Raw genomic sequence first — 26,673 nt, forward strand, 5'->3', positions numbered from 1 at the left:
GAGCCCACACGCGGAGGTTCCCGCTTGCACTCCCAAAGGGCCACTGAGGCCGTGTCCTTTAGTCTCACCCCACAGTTAGACGCAAGGGGACAGGCCAAAGCGGGCTGAGGTGGGGAAACCTCCAAGGTTCCAGAAATGATGTCAGCCCCCAGTGCCACCGTGCGAACAGGTCAGCGTCACCTGTCTTCCCCTTCTCTCAAACACGCCCTCCAAACCCATTACCTACACAAAGGTCTGTCTCTGTGAGCCTAGTCCGCGGTCTTGTGCGGACACAGAATGCAGAAAATGTGCAGCAGGCACGACGTGAGAGGCGACAGGAATGCGGAAAGCTGTCTGCCAGGGGATCCGTCCTCAGACGTGCTCCCCCCGCGCAGAGGACGTGCAAGGCACAAAGCAGAACAGGCTGCTACAGGTCACAGACAGCGAGGACCCGGAGGGAAACTGAAAAGGTACGAGGGCTGGGTTCCAGGAGATTCTTCAGGTGAGCTGAGAGAAGCTTTCAGACCTCTCGGAGGAGAGAGGGAAACTGCATAAAGGAGGAACGTGTCGTTAACTGCTACGGCAGATCTCGCGAGAACCGAAAAACCGACTTCATCCAAAACGGTGGTTGCCTCGGGGATATTGACGGAGACGGGGCGCAAAGGAGTCTCCCGTGGTTCCGGAAGCATTTGCATACCCTGACCTCGGTGGTGAAGCCTTGCCAGATAAAATCGAAGACAAATTTTTAAAAATTATTGTTTACCTGAAATTCAAATTTAACTGGGTCTCTTGTATCTGTATTTGCTAAATCTGGCAAACTGAGGATGGTGGTTACATGGGTGTGTAGACCAGTGCTTCTCAACTTGGGGTGATTTTGCCCCACTGGAAATTTGTCAACATCTGGAGGTATCTTTGGTTGTCATAACTGGGTGGGCATGCTACTGGCACCTAGGGAGTAGAGGCCAGACAGCCTACATTGCACAGAGCAACTCCCACAGTAAATTACCCAGTCTGAATGTCAGCAGTGTTCATCTATGTAAAAGTTCAGCAGCTGACATTTGATAGGTTCTTTTTACTGTGTGTACAACAAAGTAAATGAATTTATGACAAAAAAATTCTAAACCAACAAAATTAATTACTCTGCAATATTGGAGACCTTAAATGTATAAACATTTTAATTGATCGGGATAAAGCATCTCAGGAACACCTTCAGAAAAAAAATGAACTCCCATTTTTTTAAGTTTGTTTATTTATTTTGAGAGAGAGAGAGAGAGGAAGGGGCAGAGAGAGAGAGAGAGGGAGAGAGAATCTCAAGCATGCCCCTCTGTCAGTGCAGAGCCTGATGTGGGGCTCGAACTCACAAACCATGAGATCATGACCTGAGCCAAAGGTGGATGTTCAAACAACTGAGCCACCAGGTGCCCCTCATTTATTTTTAAAACCGCTTTTATCAAGGTATGGTTGACAGACCAAAAGCTATATATATTTAATGTGCACAACTTGATGAGTTTGGAGATAAGTATATACCTGTGAAACCATCATCACCAAAAAATATTCCTTTTTGTAGAAGGAGCTTGTTACTCACAAAAGAAAGTAGCTAAGGTATGATTTCAGCCAATGGGATAAAATACAAAAACCCACAAGAGAGATGAGAAAGGAAGTGAAGAAAATTGGGGACCAGAAGATTTGAGTAGTAGGGTTTTCTTTCCCTGTGTCTTGACATGACACCGCAGACACGACAGCCCCCTCTGTTCGTGGGCATGGCTTGGCCTTCTTCCTTTCAGCACAAAAAGCTCAAAATAAAATTTCCTGGGCTGAACATTAGAGAAGCTGATGTCACCACATCTATCTCATAATCACCAGTGGAAAACAGCCCATTCCTCCTCAAGTTAGCATAGAATTTTTCAGATGTGTTCAAAGCACTGCCACAGACATTGTCATGTTGTCATCTGCTTCTCACTTAGCAAACAGCACAAACACCACCAGACCCCAAAAAGCCTGGCCCTGGTTAAAATTCTCTGGCTTTCCAGAAGGCATCCAGGCCTCTCTGCTTTTCCACAGGGCAGCATCCCCTTGACCTTTTGCGGTTTTCCACAATTGTGTCATATCTAGACACTCACAGACAAGCACAATTAAGTTGCATCGTCTGGTGCCAGGGCAGAAATGCCAAGCTGGTGAGGAAATGAATCAAAATGAATTGAAATTACCTGCAGAGAACTGATGAGGAAGACTCAAGCTGCAGAAAAAAAATCAATGAGTAAAAAAAAAAAAAAAAAAAAAAAAAAAAAGATCTGCCTGAGAAAATCGATGAAACCAAGATGGGCTGACCATAGAGAAGAATTCTCTCATATACTACACAGGCCGTGCCTGACCTCAGATATGTTTAGCAAATCCAGCACTCGCCCAGCTTGCTAAAGAGAGCATGACCTCTTTCCTCTGTAGCAGTGATTCTCGAACTTTATCGTGTCCATGAGTTACCTGGGGATCTTGTTAACATGCCGATTCTGAGTCAGTGGGTACAGGGTGGGGCCTGAGAATCTACACTTCTAACAAGCTTCCAGGAGATACTGATGATGCTGGTATGCAGACCCCACTTGAGTAGCAGGCTTCATGGTGTGTTCTCCCTGGACCAAAAACATCCCAGCATCATCTGGGAACTTATTAGAAATGCAAATTCTTAGACCACACTCCAGACAGACTGAATCAGAAACTCTGGATAGAGGGTATAGAAATCTGAGTTTTAACAAGCTCTCCAGGTAACTCTGATGTGCTCTCAAGTTTGGGAACCACAAACCTTCTAGATCTAGACCATTTTCTCACATACATTCATGCCCTTCTCTACCATGAAAACTTCCCTTGGTAAGCAAACATTAAGATCTCTTGCCTTCCTCTGAAATCATCATCCTTTACCTCCCTTTTAACTTTTCACATGCCCTTATTTGTCTCCTAAATTATATCAATAACTGTTGTCTTGTCTTCCAAGCTATCTCAACAGCTACTTGAGAACAGGGACTGTACTTTGTTCAGCTCTATCTCCAGCTCAGCAGTGTTTGCCATATACCAAGTGATCAATAAATACTTGCTGATAGGCTGATGATATAATGTGGATTCATAGTGAAGCCAAACATGACTCAGTGAGGGGTAACAATTTGGTTGCTAATTTGAGCATTCTCTTCAAATGGATAAAATATAGGTATTTATATTCATTATCTAATATTGCATAACGAACCACAAGAAGAACTTTAATGGCTTAAATCAACAATACTGATTTATTCTCTCATGGCTTCTGTGAATCAGGAATTTAGGGCAGGCTTGGCTGGGCAGTTCTAGCTTGGCTTGGGGTCTCTGATGAGGTTGGAGTCAGATAAGGGTGGGCTGAAGCAAACCAAAGGCTTGACTGGGCCATAAGAATCTGCTTCGAGGGGTGCCTGGATGGCTTAGTCAGTTAAGCAGCCAACTCTTGATTCGGCTCGGGTCATGATCTCACAGTCTTGGGATCGAGCCCTGTGTCAGGCTCCATACTGACTGTGGAGACTGCTTGGGATTCTTTCTCTCCCTCTCTCTCTGGCCCTCCGCACCCCCTCTCAAAATAAATACATAAACATTTAAAAAAAAAAAAGATTGGCTCACTCACATGGTTGGCAAATTGGGCTGGATGTTAGTACAGCCCTCACGTCCTCTCTATAGGGTTGCTTGAGTGCCCTCACAACACGGCAGCTGGCTTCCCCCAAAGGAAGCCACCCAAAAGAAAATGTTATGTTGTCAATTCCTTAGTATTCTATTGGTCACATATTCCTGATTCAGTATAGGAAGGGATTACACAGGGCCTAAAAGGGATAACTGGAGGCCATCTTGGGGGCTAGCTATTATAATGTATATCTTCTGGTTGCTACAGATAGTAAGTTTGCTCTCAAGGAATTCAACGTCTTAGGAAGGGAAGAAAAATAGTAAAGTTCACAAAAAGGATTTGAAACAAACACTTGCATAAAGAAATAACAGAAGGAGACAAAGTGGGAGAGTGACCTTACATAATGAAGTCGGGGGACTCTCTGAGGTAATGATAGTAGAGCTGAATGGCATATAGGAACACCTCCATGCGGCAACAAGACAGAAGGAACAGTTTGTGCAAAGGCACTGGACCAACCTGAACAAGCTCGATGTGTTTCAGAAACAGAAAGAAAGCAAGTGTGTCTGGAGGGTAGTATAGAAACAGGGAGTGCCAGTGAGAAGAGGCCAGCATCCAGAAAGATAGATGGCAACCTAGAAGAGTTTGGTGTCTCCAAAACTGAGAAAAGAGAGTTTCTAAAAGGACAGAGTAATCAACTGTTTTAATGGCTAGTTTCTGGGGCGTGGCGCGTGGGGGGCTCAGTCGGTTAAAGCATACAACTCTTGATTTCAGTTCAGGTCATGATGTCATGGTTCATGACCTCGAGTCCTGCGTCGGGCTCTGCGCTGGCAGCACGGAGGCTGCTTGGAATTTTCTGTCTCCTGTCTCTCTCATAAATAAATAAACTAAAAAAAAAAAAAAAAAAAAAAAGCTGCTGAGAGTTTGAACAAGTCAAACAGAAAACATTGGTCAATGGGTTTAGCAGGAAGAGCACCAGAGACCTTGTCACAAGCAGTTTCCAAGACATGGTTGGGATTAAAAGCCTGAGTGTGTTAAGCCGAGGCTGGGCATGAAGAAAGGGAGGCAAATGGTATGGAATTACTCTGAAAAGAGCTGAGGTGACACAGAGAGGACAAATGGCCAGTCCCTCGGGGGCATGGAGCTCAGCGAGCTTGTTTTGCTTTGACTTTGGGATTTGAGTTTGGTTTTTGGTTTAAAGATGGGAGATAGGTCAGCCTGCATGGGCTGAAAGGTAAGATGCAGAAGTCTCTGGAACACCGCAGTCACTCAGTAAATGCAGTTTCCATCCTCACCCTTGTGACTAGATTTTATTTAGACCCAACTAATTTGAGACAGCTAATTTGGCAACTTGGGACATTTTTGTTCCTAATTTAATTGAGAATGGTAGTTCTTCTGATAGCTCTTCTCATTTAACCCATGAGTAGCTATTGAGATTTTAGCATCTAATTTGCTGAGTTTATGGAAGTAATAAAAGAATCTTTTTTCTACAGTATGCAATTTTAAATTTAGACTTGTCTCTTCTCTTACACTCTTGTGGCTTATTCCTACTGAGCTCTTGTGATTAAATGTGGCAGGGTGTAGACTCACAGCCCCAGGTGGGCCCAGTCTAGAGAATGTCCAGTGATCTCAAGCGGTAGTGAAAAATATCGTACAGATTATTAAAGGTCAACTTTGATCTACTGTAATTACATATACATGCCATAAAAAGAAGTTTTTTGGTTTTGTTTTTAACAAATAGCCAGATCTTCCCACTGGCTATTTGAAACACATTCGGGGGAACCACCGTCCCCTCAGTGGTTGTGATACTCAGCAGCAGCTCACTCTATGTTCCCTCGTTGTATCTTATTAATATTTTCCTGTTCTGCATGTACCACAGCCTGAAGGAGGTTAAGAAATAATTACTTAAAAACAGAGTCGGGGAGGGGGGCACCTAGGTGGCTCGGTCAGTTAAGCGTCCGACTTCAGCTCAGGTCATGATCTCACCGTTTGTGGGTTCCAGCCCTGTGTCAGGCTCTGTGCTGACAGCTCAGAGCCTGGAGCCTGCTTCAGATTCTGTGTCTTCCTGTCTCTCTGCCCCAATCCTGCTCGTGCTCTGTCTCTCTGTCTCTCTCTCTCTCAAAAATAAATAAACATTAAAGCAAGCAAGCAAACAAACAAACACTGAGTGAGAGGCAAAAGTCAGACCAGTCCTTCTGCTTTTTTCCTAACTCCTCCTGGATGGGCCCCTGGTTGCCCCCCTCCCCGCCACAACCTCCATTGTCTGCCCTGCCTTTCTCCCTTGGAGAGTTCCTATCCTCTCTCAGGTCAGCAGTCTTGTATAGGACAGTGTTACACGTAAGTTTGAGGTTGCTATCTGGAAAAAGAGGCCGATAAAATCAGTGATCCACACATCCATGTAGGTTAATGGCAATCTCCCTGGTTGCCATGAGTGTGAACCCTACTCAGGAATCTCTACTCCAGGGGCAGTTAATCAGGAAGCAAAGAACCCTAATCAAGAGTCTATACTCCAGATTCTGCAAATGCTTCAAATACTATCTAAATCAGCACCAAGTTTCCTTAATTAGCACAGAGAGACTAGGTTTAAGTTTTTCACTGGGGAAATAAGTGTGTTAAAGCTTATGATTATGCATGTACCACCATCCTGCAGGAACAAAACATCAAGCCTGCAGCACGACTTCAGAACCTTCCCCACGTCCAGAATGCCATGTGGTCCTGAAAGGACTCGTTGCCTGATCCAACTGGAGGACTTGTGGACCCTTTCATGCAGGATGCTGTTCAGAACACCTATGAGGACAGAGAACAGGGACACTACCAGCCCAGAAGGGTTGTGTGATGTTTTTGAACCTGTTTTCCTACAAAAGTTGGCACATTCTATTGGAGACCAGCATCCATTTCTAACAGACCACCTGCTTCGGTTACCTGTTGCTGTGTGATGAACCAGCCCAAACTTAGTGGTTTGAAGCAATGATTTATCAGTTTTCAAAATTCTGTTGGTTGGAAGTCTGGGCCATTGTTCTGCTGGTCTCATGCAGGTATGGTAGTCTGGTGATTCGACTGGGGCTATTGGTGCTGGCTGTCAGCGGAGCCCCTCATCCTCCGTGTGAACAGTCAGCCTCCAGAAGGCTGGATTCTGAATTCTTCATAGATGATGATCGTGGGCTTCTCAGACTGTGAATGGAAGCTGAAAGGCCTGTAGAGAAACTAGCTCAATGTCACTTCTGTCATGTGCTATATATTGGTCAAAGGGAGTGAGTCCCAAGACCACCTCAAATTCAAGGGCACAGAAAAATAGACGCTGACACTCGATGGGACTAGCAGCAACATCACAGTGCAAAGAGGTCACGGGGAGTAATAAAGCATGGGGCCATTATGATAATGACCTGCTCCCCCATTGGTTATGTGGGGGTGGGGTGGGGGACAAAGAACTCCCATGTACTCCCACCTTGAATCATTTAACACAAGAACGCAGCACATGAGGTTAAGGCACATCCTTAACCAGAGTAGATGTTAACCTCTCTCTTCAAAGAGTCTTCTTGTTAATTTTGAATTTTCCTTCTGGACAAACTTCTTGTGAGATTCCCCCTCTTTTTTTTAATCTCATAATTTATCTGACGAAGAGTTCAAAATATTCCAAGCAGAAAAAGGGTCAGCACGGACATTTTGGGTTGTGCATGTTTGTATCACTAATATTACTTTCAACCTCCAGCTCCACTGCTGAAAGGTTGTAAAGTCACCTCTACAACTGGTAAGAGTGAGTTGGCTAAAATTAGGTGCATTTGTACAGAAATCTATTTCACCTGAACATGGAATTTGCAACACATTGCAATTTGCTATGAGGACACCACGGTCAACCCACACTCCACTGGCCCTGCCATTTCTTGACGCATCTTCTCATTAACTGAATGGGACACACGGCCTGCTGACATAGATGGACTCAGTAGGGATTATAATGTTAAACCTGCTTTTAGAACCTACTTTTAAATATCAGTAAGCTTTATTATTCTATAAGTAAATAAATACTACTTCAATTAATATCTCTATTTAAATTTATAAAGAATATATATCAAAGTAGTAATATTTGTATATACACCCATGTATGTATGTAAATAGTAAATCTATGTTTATAATTGACGCTATATTTCCTTCCCGTGCCTCTGGCGGAACATCTTTCATACCTCTCTTTGGCGACTATAACAATTACCTTAATGGAATATATCATTTATTACCTTATTTTATAATTAGCTGTGTGTATGACATCTGTCATACTCAGGGCTGAAATTAGGGTGAGAGGCATTCACCGTGGCTACAAAATTTAAAGGGGTGTTGGGAAACTCTGTAATCAAAAGAAATGTTTTAAAGCAGTACTTTTAAAATATTGATGCAAAAAATCCATAATGAACAGTGTCAAAATTTTAAGCAAAGCCAGGATCCAATATGATCAAATGTAGGGTAAGGTGAGGGGTAGGGGGCAATATTATGCAAGGATAGGGTTAGATATGCTTTGATTTAAAATCTTCATATTGTATTGATTATGGATTTTTTAAGGAGACTTTATTTTTTAGAACAGTGTTAGGTTCACCATGAAATTGAGTGGAAAGTACACACTTTCCATACACCTGCTGCCCCCACACAAACATACCTCCCCACTACCACCATCCCACACCCAAGTGGTACATTTGTTACAATTGGTGAATCTATTGCTTCACTTATTCATCCCTCCCTCTCCACTACCACCCTGGCAACCACAATCTTTCTACTGTCTTCATTGTTTTGCCTTTTCCAGAATGTCATATAGTTGGAATCCTAGGGTACACAGGCTTTTCAGATTGGCTTCTTTCACTTAGTAATGTGCATTTAAGTTTCTTCCATGACTTTTCAAGGCCTGACGGTTCACCTCTTTTTACTGCTGAGTAATACTCCTTTGCCTGGATATGCCAGTGTTTATTCATCTACCATATTGGTCCAGGTTCTTCAAGGAAACAAAATCAATAGGTAATATATACATCTATGGATATATGTAAACACACACACACACACACACACACACACACAGAGAGAGAGAGAGAGAGAGAGAGAGAGAGAGAGAGAGAGAGAAATTTATTTTATGGAATTAGCTCATGTGATTATGGAGACGGAGAAGTCCCAAGTTCTGTAGTCAGTAAGCTGGAGACCCAGGGGAGCCAGTGATGTAATGCCAATCCAAGTCGGAGGCTGAAGGCAGAAGACAGTCCCAGTTTGAAGATAGGCAGAGAGTGAATTCTCTCTTACTAGTCTTTTTGTTCTATTTGGGCCTTCAAATATTGAATGAGACCCACTCATTAGGGAGGGCAATCTGCTTTATTCAGCTTATTCAACTCAAACACTAATCTCATCCAGAGATGCCATCACACACACACCAGAATAACGTTTTAGCAAATATATGGGCACACCAGGGGTTAGTCAAGTTGACACATAAAATTAATCACCATATCCACTCACTTAATGAAGGACATCATGGTTGCTTCCAAATTTTGACAATATTGAAGGAAGCTGCTATAAACATCTCTGTGTGGGTTTTTGTGTGGACATAAGTTTTCAACTCCTTTGGATAAATACCAAGGAGCATTGATTGCTGGACTATATGGTAAGAGTATGTTTGGTTTTCTAACAAACTGCCAACTGCCTTCCAAAGTGGCTGTAGCATTTTGCATTCCCACCAGCAATGAATGAGAGTCCCTCTTGTTTCAGATCATCACAGTTGTTTTTGCACTGATTTTGATATTTTAAAAATTAAAGCAAAACCTTATTTATCTTGATCACTGAGTTTTTTGGTGCCACCTTAAACTTGGGAGCCCAAGAATAGTTCTTCCTCAACTACCCTAGTGCTGGCCCCAACTCAGCTCCTTTAGGGCAGAAACCATGTCTTATTTTTAATGTTTATTTATTTTTCACACACACACACACACACACACACACACACACACACACAGAATCCGAAGAAGGCTCCAGGCTCTGAGCTGTCAGCACTGAGCCCGACATGGAGCTTGAAATCATGAGCCACAAGATCATGACCTGAGCTGAAGTCAGAGACTTAACCGACTGAGCCACCCATGTGCCCCACCAGGTCTTATTTTTAAATGAAATTTGGCAAATAGAGTACTTAGTGAAGTACCTGATATACAGTAAGTATTCAATAAATGTTAACCATAGTATTATGTCCCTCAAATAGCCTTTCAGAGTTACCTGAACATAGTAAATGTTTATTGAATGAAGTATGGCTTTTCATACAATTGAAGTATCCTCTAAACTTTCATGTATTTTAAAAGTATGCTATTGTCTGCTTTGTCAGGCTGGGCAGATTTGGTGTTTGGGGCCTGTCCACATCTTTATGTTTACTTCTAACATTTCAAACACTGGAAATCAAATCTACTGCTTTTAGGTAGTAAATGCTTCCACTGGGTTCTGGATGGAAAAAAGAAAATATTTTCTATCCAGGCTGTAAAAAAAAACCTGGTTTCCTTTGCCTTTCTTGTTATGGAGTGCAAAGTGGATAGGTATTTGCTCCGGGATTCTACTGGTGATTAAAATAACATTATGATTCAATAAAAAGTGCCCCAGGCAGTGTCACTTACACATGGCTACATGCCACTGTGGTTATTTTCTATTTAAAGTTCAAAAACTAAAGTGTAATTCAGCACTGACTTTAGGGTTTGCTCTAATGTTTTTATCAACTCTAGTTTTACTTGATCAGCGTTTACTTCTTCTATGATTTTCCTCACATTCTAGAATCATTGAAATGTTGATCCAAAGGACGTAGAAGCTTTCAATTACTGGCAAAGTACAGAATTACAATTCCTAAAACTGAAATCGCCATAAACCAAAGTAGCTCAGAATATAAAATAATGACGAGAGAATCTTGTGAAATAGTCTATGGAAATGCCAGGAGAAACATTTCCCATTCAAACTGGATAGTCACTGATATTTTTGTGATTGTGCCAAGAAGTTATTCCAAAGGTTCTCACAATTGCACAAGGCAAGCTATTTAATAACCTGCTTTGAACAGCTGTTGATTGACAACATAAGGAACCATGGCATTACAGACAATGAAATTTCTGTTCAAATCAAATGCACATTTTTTTTGTTTATACGCATTTCTATATCTCCCAACCTAACTCAAAGAAATCATGTGTGTGTCAAGGGCTTCAGTCAAGCCCAGGTGGGATGTCAGCCTTGCCCATGACACAACGTGAAGAAAGATAGAGGAGGAGAACAGAGAAAGTGGCAAGCTTAATTTTTTTTTTAGCTTGTGAAAATATCAGCTCACTGGTGTCTTATCCTAATGTTTCTCTGTCCCCAGGAGTGGGGAGAAAGGCCAACACCAAAATCCATGTCAGCACTTTTCCTGTGTGAGTCACTGAACCAACTCAACTAACTCTCTGTCACCTCGCCCCCAGAAAACGTGTTGAGTTGTCTAATGGGAAAGCTTCCCTCAGCTATGAATGTTAAGAGGAACGTGGCTGACAAGGGCAGCACGGACCCAGGGCTGAGCTTGGCATACGTTGGGACTGCTCTACAGATGTGTTTCATCAGACAGGCAGGTATGTGCTAAAAAATTTAAGAGTTTTATATATTTCATACCACCATTAACAGCAATTGATATTTACTAAGTGCAAATAATCCATTGATTTAAAACTTAGTGAACATCTAATTGATTCAGTCTAAATAATTTAAGTCTAATATTACTAGAGGAGCCCAGAGAAGATGGGATGCGAAACTAGAGGAGCCCAGAGAAGATGGGATGGGAGCCCAGAGAAGATGGGATGGGATTTTAGCAAAAGCCAACGGAAAAGGCAAAAATTCATAATGTAAGTGATCCAGCATCTCTACACAATGGTAAGGGCTGAAATCCTTTTGAAGTCCTCTATTCCTTTTATTTATTTATTTATTTATTTATTTATTTATTTATTTATTTATTTTTTAACGTTTATTTATTTTTGAGACAGAGAGACACAAAGCATGAATGGGGGAGGGTCAGAGAGAGGGAGACACAGAATCTGAAACAGGCTCCAGGCTCTGAGCTGTCAGCACAGAGCCCGACGCGGGGCTCGAACCCACAGACCGCGAGATCATGACCTGAGCCGAAGTTAGCCGCTTAACCGACTGAGCCACCCAGGCGCCCCCCTCTATTCCTTTTAAAGAGTCCCTTCTGCTACTACTTTGCCCATGTTAAGAAATAGCCATCTTGTGTTGAAATGTTCAGTTGGATTATGGCCATGACAAAGCATTCTTGAATAGTATGTTGCTTACCTGTGAGGGATTCAGCCCCTCATATGCTAGTGACCACCTAGAGCTTTTTAACTATTTAGATGTGTACATTAATTTCCAACTATTTCATCCTGAGAGTCCATGTCTTCGAGAAGGCAAAACATCCACAATGGATATACATTAGTAGACAATATGACCAAATGTTTAGGCACCACTGCAGAGATTAAAATCAACACTAACATTTACATTCTATATGCTAACAGTCCAGAAAGTCCACACATATTGAGGGTCAGAATATCCAATCTAACCAAGTACAGCCCGGAGGAGATGCTCATCATGCTGTTACATGTTAGTCCAGAAATTAGAAAGACAAACACGGTAGACACAAACAAGGTTTGCACATTGACAAAGTGGCTATCACGAAAGCAACAGTAATCACCTGAACAGTATGCCTGATTTATTTTTTGTCTGAGAGAAGTTAGAAGGACAGACATCTTAGCTAGGTGGATTCTATTTTATTCACTCTTCAAATAAGAGTCTTTCCAGCCCAATGATATGTCATGGGATTGAACAAATTGGCATTTACGGTTATCAAAAGGATGCCTGCCACCTAGAGAGACACGTGAGTTTACTGTCAGTTGCTGGCTGTCAGGGGCCTTTCTGATCTTGTTGCCATGGAAATTGACATTAGATAGTTGGCGAGAGGGGGAGTTATAGGTTGCATTCTTATTTCATTATTTCAAATAAGATGTTTGAACCTTTTGCCTTCTTTGCACCCATCTGAAACTGGTTTCCCTGGTAACAGAAACAGGGATGCCGCCCCCTAAGAGCTGAGAGCAAGAACTCTTTCTTTGCTGATCTCAGAAGACAGCACTGAAGGGGAAAGCCAGCAAGGCGAGGATTCCTGGGATCAGCTGAGGGAGTGGAAAGAATTGGAAGTCACCTGTAACTTCCTAAGGTTAAAAAAAAAAAAGAATACAAGGTTTTCTTTAATTAAGGATCTAGTCATTCAAGCAAAACAAATATACAGGTAGTGGTCTGCCATTGACCTTAGAAACTGCCACCACGCGAGGTAACTACCTAAACCCCGCTGGTCTACACAACTCCTCTCCCTGTAGCTCAGACAGCCTGCTCATGCATTTTCATACACATCATGCTCATTTTTCTCAGAGGGGAAAAAAACAAAAAGGGAGGAAAATTCCAGACAAGGACTCACTGGATCATTTTCCCCCACAGATCAATGTTTTCTCATCCTAAGTGATTTGCTTTCCAAGCGACTATAAGTTTTTAAAAGGATTTTCACCGCAGAGGGTATGTTCAGTGGAGAATGTGGTGGCACTGAAATGGCCGTCTGCTTAAAAAAAAATAATACACAAGAAACCATAGGGGAAAGAAAAGAGTGGCCATTAAACTAAACTATTAAGAATGGTTGCACTTTACATTCCAAATGTGAAGTTATGTATTGGGGCTATTACAATTGCAGAGTGCTGTGCAGGGATTCAGTAGAATGGCCATGTAAATTGAAAAGCAAACTAATGTCTCTTCAAGCTCTGGAAACCACAGAAGGAATTTGCTCCCAAGTGGAAAACTCTAGGCAATCAACCAATGAATCACTCACCCAAAGAACAAGAGCTTTGTCTTTCTCATCAACTGTCTTTTATGCACAAGTAGGATATGGGTCACTTCATACAGTATCAGAAAGAAAAGCCGAAGGGCCTAGGTTTCAGCACGTAGACCTTATATGAGTGCTTGATGGTTTGTATTATGGGAAACAGTGTGTTCCTTTCTTTAATTTTGCCATCGAAAACATTCCCGTGAAATATTATACCCGAAATGCTTGATAAAAATAAAACTCTTGATTGAGATGCTTGTGTTGGGTGGAGGTAACAGATTTTACTTTTGTGCAAACAGGAAAGCCAACTGCAGAAGTGAAAAATGGGCTTCTAATACATTCACACCCTACGATCCAGCAATCCCATTCCTGAGATGATTCCAAGGAAATAGTTCAAAGGAAGAAGAAAGCAGTTCTATCTGTGAAGCTGCTTAATGCAGTAGTTATTAGAGTTAAAATGTGGTAAAAAAAAAATAGTCATGAAACATTGTAGGAGGAGTCTAATAAATGGTGGTGTATCATTTGATGGAACCAATAAAAAGAACTGAAGACTACCCAGAAATATGGGGAAAGGACTCGTGATAGCTTAATGAGAAGAGCAGAATATGAAATGGGAGGAGCGTTGTGCTCGCATATGAATGAATGCATGGGAAACACATCAAAAATAGAAACATTAGGATGGAGGGGTTTGGGTTTTTTTTTGATGCTTTGTAGCCCCTTCCCTCAATGATACATATATATGTAAGGCAGTAATTGATTTTTGGACCCTTCCCACCTCACTTTTGCAAGTGGCTTTGCACATTGGCTGTTGCTTATGGCTTCAGCTTCACAGCATACAGTAAAGCTGGGTGTTACACTGGTTACTTTCCTAACCAGACACAGACTGAGGAAAGTAGGGAAATAATAGCATGCTCTGCTTACAGCAAGGGCAATGGCCACATGCATCAAAACATTGCTGACACACTGACAATTCATGGGGCAGGTAGAGTGGTGGGGATATAACTCAGTGGAACAGCATTTGACGGCATGGGGCAGGTGGAAATTATGCAAGCCTCATAGCTCACTCCTTTTGGGTGAAATGCATAATAGAGCCTTTAAAATGGCAAGAGGTACATACCACCCAAACTCTAACGGACATGGAAACACACATTCACCTCCTAGAGAGCATGGTCTGAATGATCAGTGTTCCAAAAACATGAAGAGAACCCTCCCAAACTAACCCATTAAGCTAAAGTTCATTCATCAGCACCATCAACATCTTTTTCCAGAGCACAGAGTGAACAAACACCCACAGCATGGCCCCCTCCCGCCCCGGCCCCCCAGTCCGAGCATGCTGCAAAACAATTCCAAGTTTCTTTACAAATTGCCTTTTCAGAAGGTGACATTTGAGTGGGGTTATTTCTAGGGAAAGATGCCAGTTCAGAGGGTCCTGGACACAGAGGCTTGACTTGACAAGATACACAGATGTACCTGAACAGACTGAACTGGAGCCTCCAGTTACTGTTGTGGTTACTGATGTACAAGCTTTTGTTAAAGTCCACCCCGAGACCATCAACTCTCTGCTCAAGGCATTCACAATTAAAAGCCAGCTGATGAGTTCAATGGTCAGCTAAACTGGACCTAAAGCAGCAACTAAAAGAAAAACACAGCTAGTACTGTTAAATTCTCAGAACTGTTAAAATCTCAAAAAACAAAACAAAAAAAGATACAAATCCTTTAAAACTGTTCAGAAACTCTCAAATTTGTTAAAATTGTTAAATTCTCAGAAAATGGTATCTTGTTTAATCCCTTCAACAGCCCTGGTAAGATAGTATTTTTATTTCCATTTTCATAGTTGTCGAAAAGTCCTGAGAGAGGCTAAGGAAGTTGCCCAGGGCCATACACAAATGATAAACACATATCGCGCCTGGGATTTGTGCCGGATTCCAAACTTGGTGTCCTTCTAGCACATCGCCATGCCCGGTGGGCTACTTCCGGTTCACATTCTCCTTACAAGTAGGGTATCACACCTGCAACTACAAAAGAGCCTTTCATTTCAAACAACAAAAACAATATAGAAGCAAGTTATAGTTCCCTACTTTTAACTCATTACTAAGGTTTATCATCATTGGGGTTTGTAAATTACCTCTTTGAAGCAAGCAAAGGAACACGGTGAAAAATAATGAACACACTTTCTTAATACTGAAAATAGAACACATAAGTTTATATAATAGAAACCTATCCTGAGAAAATTGGACATCCACTTTAGGTGTCTAAAAGAAGCTATCAAGGCTCTAGGAAAGGTTTCCTAGGAACCGTTAATGGACAGATATCTTAAGTATGAGGCTCGGATGGTCAATGAGCTGACCTCGTCACGATCCTTTCAAAGAACAAATCCAAGCTAGAGCAAAACTAAATGGGAAAATGAGGTATCACTTATTGCCTATCATTAGCAAATACTTTTCAGAGTAAGAACAATGTGTCTGACCTGAGGCAAGCCAGCATTACCATGCTCTGCTGGGAGTAACATAAATAGGCCCAGGATTTCTGGAAAGCAATTTGACAGTGTATATCAAAGATCTGAAATAACATTTTATCTTTTGATGTCGTAATTCCATTCCTCGGGATTAATCCTAAGGAAAAGGACAGAAATAAGGAGAGAAAATTATATATGAACATTTTCTTTCCAAGGATTATAATAATATCTCAATGTTTGAGATAGCCTACCTACCTAACAAATGAGAAATGAGCAAATTATAGTAAATCCAACATTGTAAGTTGTTTGTGAATAAATTTTAATGAAGAAAAATAAAGTCAACCAACTAGCAAAAACAAGAACAAAGGGACAAAGGACACAAGTAGATGTTTTTCCAAAGAAGACATACAAGTGGCCTACAGATACATGGGAAGGTGCTTAGCATCACTAATCATTAAAAGAAATCGAAAACAAAACCACAAGGTGATACCACCTCACACCTGTTAGGACATCTATTATCAAAAACACAAGAGATAACAAATTCTGGCAAGAATGTGGAGAAAAGGGGCCCCTTGTGCACTGTTGGTAGGAATGTTAACTGGTAGAGACACTAAGGAAAACAGTACGGAGGCTCCTCAAAAAATTTAAAATAGAACTATCATGTGATCCAGTCACCCCGATTCTGGGTTTATATCCAAAGGAAATGAAATGACTATCTCAAAAGAGATATCTACACCCCATATCAATGCTGCATTGTTCACAACAGCTAAGGTATGGAAACAACCTAAGGGTCCATAAGTAGATGAACAGATAAAGGAAATGTCACACACACACACACACACACACACACACACACACACACACACACACAGAGTGATTATTCAGCCTTTAAAAAGAATGAAATGCTGGCATTTGTGACAACATAGATGAATCCAGAGGTCATTATACTAAACAAAATAAGTCGAGAAAGATAAATATTACATGGTATCAACTATCACCTATGTGCAATTAACAAAAAGAAGGTTGAACTCCTAGAAACAGAGTAGAACGGTGATTGCCAGGGGCTGGTTAGTGGGGGGTAATAGGCAGAGGTTGGTGAAGGGTACCAGCTTTCCGTTTTAAGGTGAATAAGGTCTGAGGATAATGATACCGTACTGTATAAGTTAAATTTGCTAAGTAGAACTTAAGTGTTCTCACTAAGCCCACAAAAATAAATATTTGAGGTGACGGATATGTTAATTAACTTGGAGGGAATCCTTTCATAATATATTCTTATATCAAATCATTACACTGTACACTTTAAATACCTACAATTTTTAATATGTCCATTACACTTCAAGCTAAAAACAAGTGAGAAACACATTATAAAACCATGTGGACAAGGAGGTAGAACAGATTTATTTTTAATTTTTTTTAATGTTTATCTTTAAGACAGAGAGAGAGCATGAGCAGGGGAGAGGCAGAGAGAGAGGGAGACACAGAATCTGAAGCAGGCTCCAGGCTCTGAGCTGTCAGCACAGAGCCCGACGCAGAGCTCAAACTCACAGACCATGAGATCATGACCTGAGCTGAAGTCAGACGCTCAACCGACTGAGCCACCCAGATGCCCCAGAACAGATTTAAAACAATTGGCTTTAGAGTCTGACCAAATGGGTTAAAATCTGACTCGACTAACAATTAGCCTTGAGCCTCCAGCCAGTTACTGCATCTCTGTGCCTCAGTTTCCTTATCTGTTAAATGAGCATGAACCCAGTAACTACCTCATTGGGCTTTTTTGAAGATTAAGTGGGATAACACAAATTGCTCAAATGTCCTTGGTATGTAGTAAATACCCAACAAATGTCTGTTATTCTGAATCATCTGTATTATATTGAACATATTTGGTAGGAAAATGGTAAAATATTGTTTCTAAGTGGCACAATTATGGGGCTTATTTTTCTTCTTTGTACCTTGCTATATTTTCCAAATTGAAATCAGAGGTATATGATACTTTTGTGAATAAAAAAAAAAATTATCATGTGAGAACATCTGGAAGCCCTTGGCCCTGTGCCTGGCACACAACAGTTCCAAACACTTGCTGGAAGGGCACAATTGGTTGTCCCAGACAGCTGATGTCAAATGAGTAATTTACATCCAAGACTGTTAAGAGCTGCCTGTCCATCTGTTACTGCTGGGTTTCCTTAAGGCAGCGCCTCACCCATATCCCTCTCCGTTACCATCAGCAGATTCTTCCCCAGTCAACCCTCATTAAAAAAACTGCACCTTAGCCACCAGCCCCAGTGGCCACCTTGCCCCGTGCCGACTTCACATCCTTAGTAGATGCTGGCTGATTGACTGAATCTAATAGGATAATTTGAAGAACAAAAACATTCTATAAAGTCAGCAGTTTATTGTTCTACACACACCAAGTATTCCAATTTTCAAAGAACAATTTCTAACTTTTAATTATGCATCACCACTCCAATTAAGCATGGCTTCCACTACATTAGGTCATTCTGGTAGGTTTTCTAACCCTGATGGGAGACTCACATAACTCAGATTAAGTTATGACTAAGTAAAAAAAAGCAACTTTTTAAAGAACTCAATTTGCATTTAGATGGGTTGTAATAGTCAGCTTTAAAAGTTAGTTTGGCGAACAAAGACTAATGCAAGAACAGCTACTTCAAAACAGTATGTCTTGCACTTTGTTATCATTTTACTTTTTATCCTCACCAACAAAGATGGGAGAGTTCCAGTCTTAAGAGAATATGAATATATTCTAATAGTTTTTGAAAACACTGATAGTTCTATTGTAAAGATTATTGCTCTACATTAGCAGCTCTCAAAGTGTGGTCTCCAGACCAGCAGCCTCATGACGAAGTGGGAACTTGGGAAAAATACAAATTCTCAGGTCCCACCCTGATCTACTGACTCAAAAACTCACAGACCGGGACCCAGAAATCTGAATCTGATCCTCCTGGTGATTCTGATGCAGCCTGAAGTTTGAGAACAACTCTTTCTAGAAACAGGAACCCAACTAACAAACATTTAACTAAGTGCCAGCCCAGAACTGTGGTGACCTGACCATTTCGTTGCTGAGAGAGGAATGAAGATATCAGAGAAGAAAACAATCCATGGATCCACAGTAGAGTGGAGGGTTTGAAATGTCATCACTTGATTTCAAGCTGATGACAGAGGCAGCAGTCTCCTGATGGCATGAAACAGCATGCTGAAAAATTTGATCTCTCTCTCTGATTTGTTGGAAAACTTTTGGGAAAGTCACCACCTCTGTGTGCCATTAGCAAAAGTACAATTTGAAAATCCCTGTATGAATGCTCTACGGCTTTAGAACCAGATGCTACTTACAGTCATGAAATCTTAAAAAAACAAAACAAAACAAAAAAACCCGGGCCATCAAAAATCCTATCTCTCGGGGCAACCTGAGTGGTTCAGCCAGTTGAGCGTCCAATTTCTGCTCAGGTCATAGCTCGTAGTTTTTGAGTTCAAGCCCCACAGTGTGGAGCCCACTCAGATCCTCTGTCCCCCCCACCATGTTGACCACCCCCCCAAATAAATAAAACATTTTAAAAAATCCGCTCGGGTGCCCAGGTGGTACAGTTGGTTAACTGACTCAATTTTGGCTCAGGTCATAATCTCACAGGTTTGTGAGTTCAAGCCCCACATCAGGCTCTGCGCTAGAGCATATAGCCTGCTTGGGATTCTCTCCCCTTCTCTCTCTGTCCCTCCCCTGCTTGTTCTCTTTCTCAAAATAAATTTATGAAAAAGGCATTCCAAACCTAATCTTACCAGGATTTCAATTTTTACCCAGTGAACTTCATTCCATGGGAGAGCTACATGGCAGAAATCTGCATTACAGGATGCAAAGACTGTGAGTGATAAAAAACCAAGATTAAATACATCTAGGGATAATAACAATCATCTCCTAACATTTTATAGGTGAAACCACCAGCACAGGTCTTGGCAAATACAGATGATCAATGAATGTCTAGTTGAATCCGAATTCACTGAACCCAAATTTGTAATCCATATGCAAGGCAAGGGGTACACTAACATTTGGTTCACCAGGGTTTCAACAATCCCAGGATTCCAGTCTCCTTGGAGGCAAGACTGTGACTCCTAATCTCAGTTTAGGAAAAAATTGTTTTCCCACTCACATCCTCCAATTGTGAAACAGTTGCTACTCAGTCCCGCTTCACATACCTGCTTCTGACAGGACTCAGAGGCAGGCGTGACTACAGTATTGTTCCCATTTTACAAGTAGGGAAGTACTTGTCGCCACAATTCCCCAAGATTCCAAACACCCTGACTCGAGGAGCAGGACTAGCTCTAGCACTGTCAGTGCAGAGCCCAGCGTGGGGCTCAAGCTCACAAAACCATGAGATCATGACCTGACCTGAAACCAAGAGTTGGATGCTGAACCGACTGAGCCACCCAGATGCCCCTGTGCCCCGCTCTTCTTAATGGGCACAGAGCTGCACAGCAAGCAAGAGACCTCATTGCCCAGTCTCCCACGTGACTAAGTCCCAGCCAATGGAAATAATGGACAAATTATTAAGTCATCTGCTGGAAAGCACATCTGTCCCCCTGGACTTTCACTATCCCCACTCGTGGCTGGAAGTGGTGATGACTGAAGAAGCAGGAGAGCATAGAGCTGTACTGCTGGCCTGGGCCTCTATGTGAGACACAAGCCCCTGTGGTTTCTGAGCCACTGTATTGTTGGGTCTCTGTTCTAGCAACTTGACTTCTCCCCTTCTATTACAGAATATAGGGAAGTAAGGCAGGAAAGGAAAGAGAGAACAGAAAAGATAGATACTACAGTAATAAGTCATCAGCATCTATAATATAGAAACCTACTTCATTAGATTAGGAAAGGATGAGAGAGAAATCAGCTTCAGTAATTAGGGCTTTGCCATTCACTTAACGAGAAGAGAAAATATTTAACAAACTGTACAAACAAATATTTTGGTAAAAAGCAAACAAAATACTGTTAAATGTATAAAAACAAGAAGGTCTGGGTAACAAACGAAAAATATTAAGACAAACTGCCAACAACTTGCTGGATCATAAGAAAACAAGAACATTAAAAATTCCTTAGGTTCTATTTTTAAACAGCCAGGAAACTTGGTTTAAAAATTTTCACCATTATTTCCTAAAACCTAACAGTAAATAATAGGTATATGAAGAGTGAGACATGGAGCATTTTGGGGAAGAAACATGCATAATCAACTTATTAAAAGCCTGGGGTTACAGATTTCATCTAATCAAATCAATGAAAGCTTGTCCACAAAGAGGAAGACCACACTAATGAGAGATCGAAATGCCTAGAAGCTTCAGGGAAAGCCTTAAGGAAAAGAACGGGGCTCAGTGCTAGGTGTGGTTGGCTAAGTCATTCCATATAATAGATCAAATTATAATGAGTATTATAATGAGTATTAATGAGACAAAACCAGTTGGCATCCCAACCTTTCTTTTACAGGTTAACGAATTCCATAGCTTTGTGAATATCGTCAGTCTTAACACTAAACCCAAGTCACCCACATGTCATGAGATGTGATGCTTGCCAAGGGAGAAAATAAAAATTTGAAGATGCTGGGCTTTCATTCAGAAGACAATGTTCTGTCTCCCAAGGATTCGCCAAGAAAAAGGAGAGCTTTAATCTGTGACCTCCAATCACAAGAGTATCTTAGCAAAAACATGAATCCTGATGAAGTCACTTTAGCTTCCCAGATAAAACTGCCATTAGTAAACCTTCAATTACTGAGGATTCCTAGTCTTGAGTTCCCGGTAACTCAGGCGTGTTGATTAGGTTCTAGTGTGATGCAAGGCGACGTCCAAATATATTTATAAATTAAGAGGTGCATTCATTTTAAACTTCTTCTGCAAATGTGTGAACTTTGCTTATAAAACCCCCATCAATGATCCCAAAGCTTTGATTAAAAATAACAAAGAAGGAAAAGGAAAACCACTTATTGGTACTAAAGCCTTTACTGTAATAAACCAAATATATTTACAATTTATACAAATGTTTAACCTTCAACAAAAATACAAAAAAACATTTCACAAGATGCAAAACCAAGAAACAAGTTCATTGGAGACACCACTGCTCTACCAAGCACAGAACATTGAGGGGAACTGCAAGGAACAGAAAGTAATCTCGGCAGATCACACAGAAAGAAAAAAAAACAAAACAGGCTCTGCCTACCCCTTGGCCCCTCTGCCCACTTTGCTTCGGTGCTCCATTTGGTCTAGGTAGATAGGTGACCTTCAGTTGATGGACTCGTCGCCTCCTCTTTATAGACTCAAAGTAGTTTTGTGTCAAAGTTTGGAAATAGGTTTTCATGTTGTTTTTTTTTCCTTTTAAAATTACAACTTTTCTATTTCTACAAATTCAAAACATTTTGGCCCAATTCAACTATAAATGTGAAACCACATAATGTTTTCAGTAGATGACTTCGTAGACTGTAGCCTTCTTGTCCCCTGAGCCAGTGACTATGTACTTATCATCCACAGAGATGTCACAGCTAAGCACGGACGAGGACTCTTTGGACTGGAAGAGAAAACAACAGGCTCACGTTTAATGTGAATAGAGATACTCAGGGGCCCTGCTCCCCCCCCGAGGCTTCTGAAGGCACCTTCGCTCCTGGAGTCATGGCGAATGCCGTGATCAAATTGTCATTCTTGGTAAGGAGAGCTGACTTACCTGGAATATACTAGCTCCGTAGGGGGTCCGCCAAGCATTGAGGAGGTTGTCTTTGCCAGTACTCACAAACCATTTACCTAGAATTAGCAAAGGAACATGTAGTTCAACAATATTAAAATTCCTGCTATACTATTAGCAACCTGGACTTAATTGAACTCCACGCATTTCTAATCACGAACTATCATGTCCAACGGGTTAGGCTAGAACTTGAGAGAGCAGGTTTTGAATCTGGGCTCCACTATGAACCATCTGTGGTCTTGGGTTTTGTCAAAGCAGTGGCAGGGACCGTGTCAGCCCCATTAGCCACTAGAAGGATACATTTCGGGTAGCATCACACCCAGCACACAGCGGGTCCTAAAATAGTGAATCAGTGAAGCTGCTGTTCTTTCAGTCAGTCTCCTCTTGATGAAATGGGACTAGGAAGGAATAAATGATGAACTTAAGTAAAATGCCAGACATGACGCATGGCACATAGAATGGGCTCAGTGACTAATGGCTACACATCTCTCCATCCATCCTGAGAACAAATATTTGACCCTACGTGAACTTCTTCATCTTCACTGCAGAGTATAATGGTCTGGGGGGAGCTAAAAATATTCTCTTCTCTGACCCTACTTCCCTCTCCTCCTCAGTCCATAATGACTTCCAACGTGGCTGCCCCAGGCTTCTATAAATCCTGCCCCCCTTCAGAGTGGTAACTACTTGTCCTCCACCTCTGCCTCAGACTCCCCCGCTAAAAAAAAAAAAGAAAAAAAAAATATCTGTGTCAAAACATCATATTAGGCAACTGCATCACCTGCTGACCTTTCTCCCATTACGAAAACAGGCCGAAACGGACATCACTATGCTCTGAGGGACATATTAAGACAATAGAATGATTGCATCCAGCTGCTCAGAGAACATTTTTTCCAGACATGATCTCTACTGTAATTTTTTTTTTAGAAGTATTTTCCATTGAGGCCATCGGTGTCCTCCCGTTTCCTTTCCGCTAAACTCACCACAATAAGCAAATTTGAGGGACAGCACACAGCTCTCATGGAGATGCAGCTGGTACTTGTCGGGTTTGTTTACGTGAAGAACTTCCACATTGCTACTCTCCATGCCCACGGCCAGCCACTCCCCAGTTGGGCAGTATCCAAGGGAGAATATCTGTAGGAAGCAGAACAGGCTCACTAGTGATTTTGCCCAATGAACTGAGAAGTGATAAACAAGAAATGGGGAAAATAGCAAGAAGAGGGGGATGTAATCAGCAAACTCCAGATTGTAGCATAGTCCACAGCACCAGAGACCGAACCCAGACAAGCCGAGTGTGGAAAACCTTTATGAAACAATCGGAAAACTTGGAACACTTATCACATGTGATTAAGAAATTATTCTTAATAATAATGGCATTTGTGTATATGGCATTTTAAAGTGGTCCCTGTCTTTTGCAGATACTAACTGAAACACTTGCAGATAGTGTCTGAGATTTACTTTAAAATAATCCAGTGCAGGGGTGCCTCAGCGGCTCAGTCAGTTAAGTGTCTGACTCTTGATTTCAGCTCAGGTCATGATCTCATGGTTCATGAGTTTGAGCCCCGCATCGGGCTCTGCACTCTCAGTGCGGATTCTGTCTCTCTCCTTCTCTCTCTGCCCCACTTGCACTCTCTCTCTCAAAATGAATAATAAAAATAAACTTAAAAAAAAAAAAAACCCAATATTTAAAATAATCCAGTGTTTGGGGGCAGGGATGATACATGAGACCAGACTGGTCATGGGTTAGAAACTATAAAGCTGGGTGATGGGCATTTTAAGAAGCTTTAAAAAAAAAAGGCAGACCAAAAATAGTACCCTCCATATATTTGGAAAAAGACTGGAATGAGGAAGACTATAAGAAACTCAACAAAAGATTAACAGGGACATGAAATTTAGTAAAACACATGCTTGTAAACAAGTCGTAATCAAAAGAACAATTCTACCAACAGAAGGCACTTAACAAGGCAATGTCTTTCCCAAAGCAGGTCTAGATTCAGATTCAGATACTCCACATCTAGACAGTCTTCACAATCCATAAAGTTGCCATTTTATATCACTTCAAACTTCCATAAATCTAGTCAGCCATTGAGTCCATTTGCTAAGGGTTGAATAATAAAATGGGCCTCCAGTGAGATACTGCTGTCTTTTTTAAGCTCCCTGATGCAAGGGAAATGAATTAACTCCAGAGCTGTTGTGATTGTTCTCTACTCCTTATAATAACCCTGCATATTTTTCAAGCTCTATTTATATGTGAATCAAATAATCTTCTCTCACCCCCACATTAGATGGTGGGAACATGTACAACAGGTCCAACCGTCTATTCTTCACTGAACAAATTCCTTCAATGAACTCCTGTAGAAGTAAACAACTAGCAGGTCTTAACCAGTAGGGTTTTAGAAACCACTCTAAGCATTTCAGGGGTTCTGCTTGTCTGTGGGTTGTTGTTGTTTTTAATCAGTATCTCAAATTTAAGCCTGGTCCGTTGGCCCAGTTGTTATTACCATGAGATGTGAAGGGAGGGAGCAGGACGCCCCACACAGAGATTCCTGGTGGGGAAAAGCCCGTCACCTGTGAGGTGAAGTCATGCTGCTGTAGCTGCCGCCCTTCGCGCAGGTCCCAGGACCTGACCGTGTTGTCCAGGCCGCCCGTCCAGAGCTTGGTGCCATCATTAGAAATGTCAATACAGCTGGCCCCATCTGTGTGGCCCTGGAATTGCCTGATAAAACAAACCAGATTGAATAATGATTTCCTGCCAGAGCTCAAGGTAAACACTGTTGTGTTGTTAGTTTTGGACTCAGTGTGTGTGTGTGTGTGTGTGTGTATGTGTGTGTGTGTGTGTGTGAGATCTCCTCAGTGTCTTCTGATGTGCAAGATCAAACTAACATCCCCCACCCTGAGGAGGTAACAGCACTCGCGGATTTTCTTTTTTCGCAATCCAAGCGTTAAAGAAATGGAATGCCACTTTAGGTCATCATACGGGAGAAGCTAAATACACTCTTACAGCTCTTCTTACAAATCCGTCTGGAAGGGAAAATTCCTCCCAGGTCTGGAAAAAGTGTTTGAGTGTTAAAAGAAAAAAAAAAAAGAAAAGAAAAGAAAAAGGACAAACACACAAAATCCCACATGTATTCTGTAAGGAAAGAGGTAGGCCTCCATCACTACATTATAAGCTCAGGGTCCAGAAGCACTCCTTTTCCATGAGTGAATCAACACAGCAATGCCCTTCATGCCAACAAAGCATGAGCTCACGTATTTACTCAACCTTGCTTTCTGTATTAGAAAGAGCCCTGCATTAGGAAATCTGGACTCCCAGAGACAAAGGGTCATGCTGGCCTCCTGACTTAGGGGCGCTGAACAGAGTCAGAGCTAATTGCTGAGGCGGCCCCGTGGGCACCTCTGCAGGACCCTGCCTGGAAGCTGAGCACATGCTTGTTCTCTGAAAGGGAAACCTTGTGCTTTGGAAAACACTACCAAAACCAATCAACCAACAGGGACTCACTGAGCACAGATGCTTTGCCAGGCCAAAGCAGGGTTTGCTGAGGGGTAGGCAAAAGTGAGCTACCGCAGGGTTGGTGATCTGTGGGTCCCGGACCTGGTTTTGCATGCCAACAGGGAACCGGCAGGGAAGTGACCAGAACAGGCCCAATCACTATGGTGAACTAGGCGGGATGCATTCGAGTGGCTTAGGAATTCCAACACTCAGAGGAAGGTTTCTATGTCTGTCCTTCCTCTAGATGCCCTTCCTCCCCTTATTCTTTTTCCCACAGATCTCCAAACTTTTAAACTGGGCTTGGAATTTAAAGAGCATGGAAGGTAAGACAAAAGCACCACTTGCTGTGAATTCTGAGACAAGGTGAGAGCTATCATTTCAAAAATTGTTCCTCCAAAAGCTATTCTGAATGTCCATCTTAGTTCTCTGCCCCCACTCCTGTCCCATGCACACACACGTTCCCCCAACCACCCCAGCTTGCCTCCAAGACTCCCCCGCGGGTCACGCCAGTCCCAGATGCAGCTTTTGAAAGCTGATTTGCTCTTCTTTC

General features: G+C 41.8%; 1 protein-coding gene across 4 annotated transcripts in view; it reads right to left on the reverse strand.

Annotated features, from left to right (window-relative positions):
• Positions 1 to 21,884: 21,884 nt before the first annotated feature.
• Positions 21,885 to 26,673, reverse strand: part of TLE1 (TLE family member 1, transcriptional corepressor) — a 90,470-nt gene continuing 85,681 nt past the window's right edge. For all 4 annotated transcript variants that reach the window (XM_042912385.1, XM_042912383.1, XM_042912382.1 and 1 more), the window contains 4 exons: positions 25,202 to 25,349; positions 23,617 to 23,767; positions 22,619 to 22,695; positions 21,885 to 22,465 (listed from right to left, as the gene is read on the reverse strand). In XM_042912385.1, coding sequence (XP_042768319.1) covers positions 22,358 to 22,465; positions 22,619 to 22,695; positions 23,617 to 23,767; positions 25,202 to 25,349 — 484 coding nt within the window. In that variant the 3' untranslated portion in view covers positions 21,885 to 22,357. The remainder of the gene's footprint in view (positions 22,466 to 22,618; positions 22,696 to 23,616; positions 23,768 to 25,201; positions 25,350 to 26,673) is intronic.

Source organism: Panthera leo, chromosome D4 (genome assembly GCF_018350215.1).
Source record: "Panthera leo isolate Ple1 chromosome D4, P.leo_Ple1_pat1.1, whole genome shotgun sequence".
NCBI classification, from domain to species: Eukaryota; Metazoa; Chordata; class Mammalia; order Carnivora; family Felidae; genus Panthera; species Panthera leo.